At 36.5% G+C, this 3887-nt stretch overlaps 1 protein-coding gene across 3 annotated transcripts; it reads left to right on the top strand.

The window, feature by feature from the left end:
• Window positions 1-1328: 1328 nt before the first annotated feature.
• Window positions 1329-3887, top strand: LOC115165673 (ORM1-like protein 2). 3 transcript variants are annotated; one of them, XM_029718946.1, is made up of 4 exons: window positions 1329-1387; window positions 2428-2601; window positions 2781-2932; window positions 3091-3887. In XM_029718946.1, exons 2-4 carry the CDS (start codon window positions 2428-2430, stop codon window positions 3224-3226), a joined length of 462 nt encoding a protein of 153 aa, XP_029574806.1. In that variant the 5' UTR covers window positions 1329-1387; the 3' UTR covers window positions 3227-3887. The 3 variants fall into 3 exon arrangements, with proteins under 3 accessions (XP_029574806.1, XP_029574808.1, XP_029574807.1); XM_029718948.1 differs by having other exon boundaries at window positions 1378-1407; XM_029718947.1 differs by lacking the exon at window positions 1329-1387 and adding an exon at window positions 1476-1496.

Genomic DNA, 3887 nt, shown 5'->3' with positions numbered 1-3887 from the left:
TCGGGTCTTTGCCCCTGGTGATCCTGCAAAACACATAATGAATTCAACTTAATATTGTATCTAGAGCTGGGAAACAGGCCACAATTGATTCATCATCTGTGATCTGTTTCAGTGTTAGATAACTTAGTAGTAGATGGACATCTAAATTCATTGTATGATCAATTTGGTCAAAATAGTCAGAAAAGACAAGTAACTGTTAGGGTGTTGTGTGTTATTACAATGTTTATGAAACATTTCAAACACACTTATGTATCTGCCTGTGTTCCACTATGGAATGGTTGTTTATAATTAGGAATGTATTTGTATGTATCCATATTAATGTATTAACATTTTTATTAAATGTAATTGTGAAGTAACTTAACATATTTATTAAAATATGTATTTATTTAACTTATTTAATTTATGTTAACACATTTATCTGCCAATATAATATTTTTTAAACAAAATGTATTTATATTCTTGTATACCGTTCTCCACGTGTCAAATTGCAAAAAAATAATAAACAACTAACATTTAACTCTTGATGTTGTTGTTGTTGTGTCTATAAAATGTGACTAATTTTGCCTTTACATCTACTGTAATAATAAATATCATTCAACAGCTGAGAAAATAGGAATAATCTATGCTGGGGAGGTCGTAGAGGAATCCCTGATGGCTGTTACACGATTTCCCAAACTGCAGTCAAACAATAAACTACATAAGAAGGAAGCTGTGCTTTCCTAAAACAATCCTCTTATTCCGCATGAAGGTACACAGCTTCCTATTGTAGCCTCATACTTCAATGTGTCTATTGTCGCTGGCTGTGTAATGCTGACTACAATTCCTTCAAAGAATGATTACGTAATGTTGACATTACGGAATGTTGTACTCACTTTCCCAAAAAAGGAACTTGCACTCAGTGCACATGAGAGAATGGGCAGATCTCTAAACAGGGCTGGTTAAAAAGCAGACTGACATATCGGTCTTATGGAAACAAAAGCTTTTAGATGCACATTTCATGGTTCAGCAAAAGTATACATTTTTTGCATTATATCTGTGAATTAATATTTAGAATATCAGTAGCATATTGTGAGGCACATTTTACACTCAGAACTACACTTTTAATAGTCAATTTAATAAAGAAATATAGGCTATGAAATGTTTGGTAATGGGGATTGTTTTATTTTAAAATATTATCTTCAACCACCATTTCAATACAATTATTTTGTATTTTCTTTTTAACATTGGGTAAAAATATGTTTAATGCATATTTGGATTTTCTGTCCACTCACAATAACGTTATCACAACGGAAGAGTTATGATAAATGACGTGGAACCATTACAGCTAATCCAAAACGAACAGGGGCGGGGTTGAACATGTTTAGGGATTTCCTGGTTACAACATAAGGTGAGTTTCTAACTAGCTAGGTGAGTTTCTAGCTACATTGTCAGGAAAGTTTGATATAAAATGCTAAATGTAATGGATTAGCACACTAGTTGACAGAATCTAACGCCCTGTAAGTAGATTTTGCAGATGCATCTAAGTTTTCACGGCGCAAACAGCTGTTGTTATTTAGTTAGCTAGCTAGTAGCTAGTTTAGCCAGTTCATCGACTGTAGTGTTTACAATAGTTCCATGTAAAGAGCCATGAAAACAAGAATGAGCTTTTTGGTCTTAATTGAAGGTTAGGGTTTGGCATAATGTTAGCAGTGTGGTTAAGGTTAAGAATCATATTTTAAGAAGATCAGTTGTAGAAATAGGCTGGGTTTATGACTTTGTGGCTGTGGTAACTAGTGACGACCCGAGTGTAGTGGCCAAATCAGGCCTAAAGTTGCATGAGCTACTCAGTCAGATGAGTTAAAGCTAGACCCACTTGCTATATATTCACAACAGGATATTAGCTAACGTTAGTTTTAGACTTCTCTTAGTAGTTAGTCTGTGAGGGAAGCATTATGGCTGTGGGGATCAGTGGGAACATTTCGGAATTCTCAGTTTCCCAAATCCACTTGGATTGGAATTGGAAGATTTACAATATGTTTATAGCTAGCTACCTACAATAATAGGATGCAATCAAATATGGTCACTCACCTGGCCTAGTGGCTTACTGGGAATGAGAAATAGGCTAGATTTCTACTTCCCCTTGACATCAACCTTCTGTATCTGACATAGCCTACCTCATCTTCTCTTGTTGTGATCTGTGAAATGAGTAATTGAGGGAACTCTGTGAAATATGCAAATTATGTACTCATTCTCCTTTTGTTTTGTAACATTTTCACAGAATTTAATTCTACATTTTCTGTTAACACTATTATCTGGTGAGGGACAAGCCATAGGCCTAGTTCCTTTTAGATTCCTTTCCTCTAATAAGCATCAATGTTTTCTGTATCAAGCCTGTATCAAGCTTCAATGTCCAATGCCCATCATGTGTAATCCTCCTGTTCCCTCAAGATGAATGTGGGCGTGGCTCACAGTGAGGTAAACCCCAACACGCGGGTCATGAACAGCAGAGGGATCTGGCTGGCCTACCTGTTGTTGGTCACCGTGCTGCACGTCGTCCTGTTGAGCATCCCTGTCCTCACGGTGCCTCTTGTCTGGACCCTCACAAATGTCATCCATAATCTGGTCAGCCCAAGTATTTATAGTTTGTTTATCATTTTTCCAATCAAATGTTCTCATTTAAATACATTTCTATTTCAACTATATCATGAAAAATGAGTGCTTGTATTATGACATTGTAATGACTAATGAGTGTGTCTGTTGATCTAACAGAGGTGTGTTTATGTGTGATCTGTCCACCACAGGTGATGTACTTGTTTCTGCACACGGTAAAGGGCACTCCTTTTGAGACACCGGACCAGGGCAAAGCTCGCCTACTCACACACTGGGAACAGATGGACTACGGCATTCAGTTTACATCCTCACGCAAATTCCTCACCATCTCACCCATTGTGCTGTAAGACTGAAAATCTGTGCATACTAGATTTTGTTATGTTAAGTTTTCCTTATGGCTTGCAATGATAAATGAACGTAGAAGAGTAACTATTGAATTATTGCATCCTTGTTTGTTATCAGCATTGAATAATAACCCTAAACTAGCTGTTAATTCTTCAGGTATATTCTTGCCAGTTTCTACACCAAGTACGATGCCACACATTTCCTGGTCAATACAGGCTCTCTCCTCAGCGTCCTCCTTCCAAAGCTGCCGCTGTTCCATGGAGTACGAATATTTGGGATTAATAGGTACTGACTAACACAAGTGGATAATATCAGATTTATATTCTATTTATGTGTACTTTACTTGTAAGGTCCAGAGGCGGAAGTGAATAAGACATGTTTGGTAACTTCATGAGCTGTTTGAAGGGCATTGTTGTTTTTATCGCACAGTTCATTTTCGCTCTGTGACTAAAAACAAGGGAACCAAAATGCACTGAACGCCAAGCTATATGATTAAGAGTTACTGAGTGCCTCTGCTTTATTTCATTTAATTTATTTTTCGTTATTTGACATTCATGATGTATGTGTGGAATGTGCTTGTATCCTCAAACCATTACTTTCTCTTTTGTCAGATGTCATGTATTTGACGTTGTTTTCTAGAAAGAGCTATATTGTGAACGTCATCACCTTCAAACCTAAGTCTTTATAGGATTACTTGTATATGTCCACACATTGGAACGTGTGATTACATAGTTTAGGATAGTGGCATCCATATTAACATAATGTTGGATGCCATACAAATTGAATGTTGCCAGTCTTTGCAGTGCCTTAAATGTTTCACTTGGCTGATACATTTTTTCCATTTAGTTTGGTAACCTTAATCAATCCATGTGACGACTCTTATTGGAGATCAATTGCCATGTGAGCATTCTCAATAAATTATAGTGTCTAATAATAAACTTTCAATATCAGGA

Source organism: Salmo trutta, chromosome 28 (assembly GCF_901001165.1).
Source record: "Salmo trutta chromosome 28, fSalTru1.1, whole genome shotgun sequence".
NCBI classification, from domain to species: Eukaryota; Metazoa; Chordata; class Actinopteri; order Salmoniformes; family Salmonidae; genus Salmo; species Salmo trutta.
Note: the sequence above shows the minus strand (reverse complement) of the source record. Positions and strands in the feature narration are given on the sequence as shown.

Bases quoted from the DNA above. Each gene is read 5' to 3' on its own strand.
- LOC115165673 (XM_029718946.1), top strand. From the start codon at position 2,428: ATGAATGTGGGCGTGGCTCACAGTGAGGTAAACCCCAACACGCGGGTC. The intron at 2,602-2,780 runs GTCAGCCCAAGT...TGTCCACCACAG, and splicing joins CAAATGTCATCCATAATCTG to GTGATGTACTTGTTTCTGCA. The intron at 2,933-3,090 runs GTAAGACTGAAA...TTAATTCTTCAG, and splicing joins ACCATCTCACCCATTGTGCT to GTATATTCTTGCCAGTTTCT.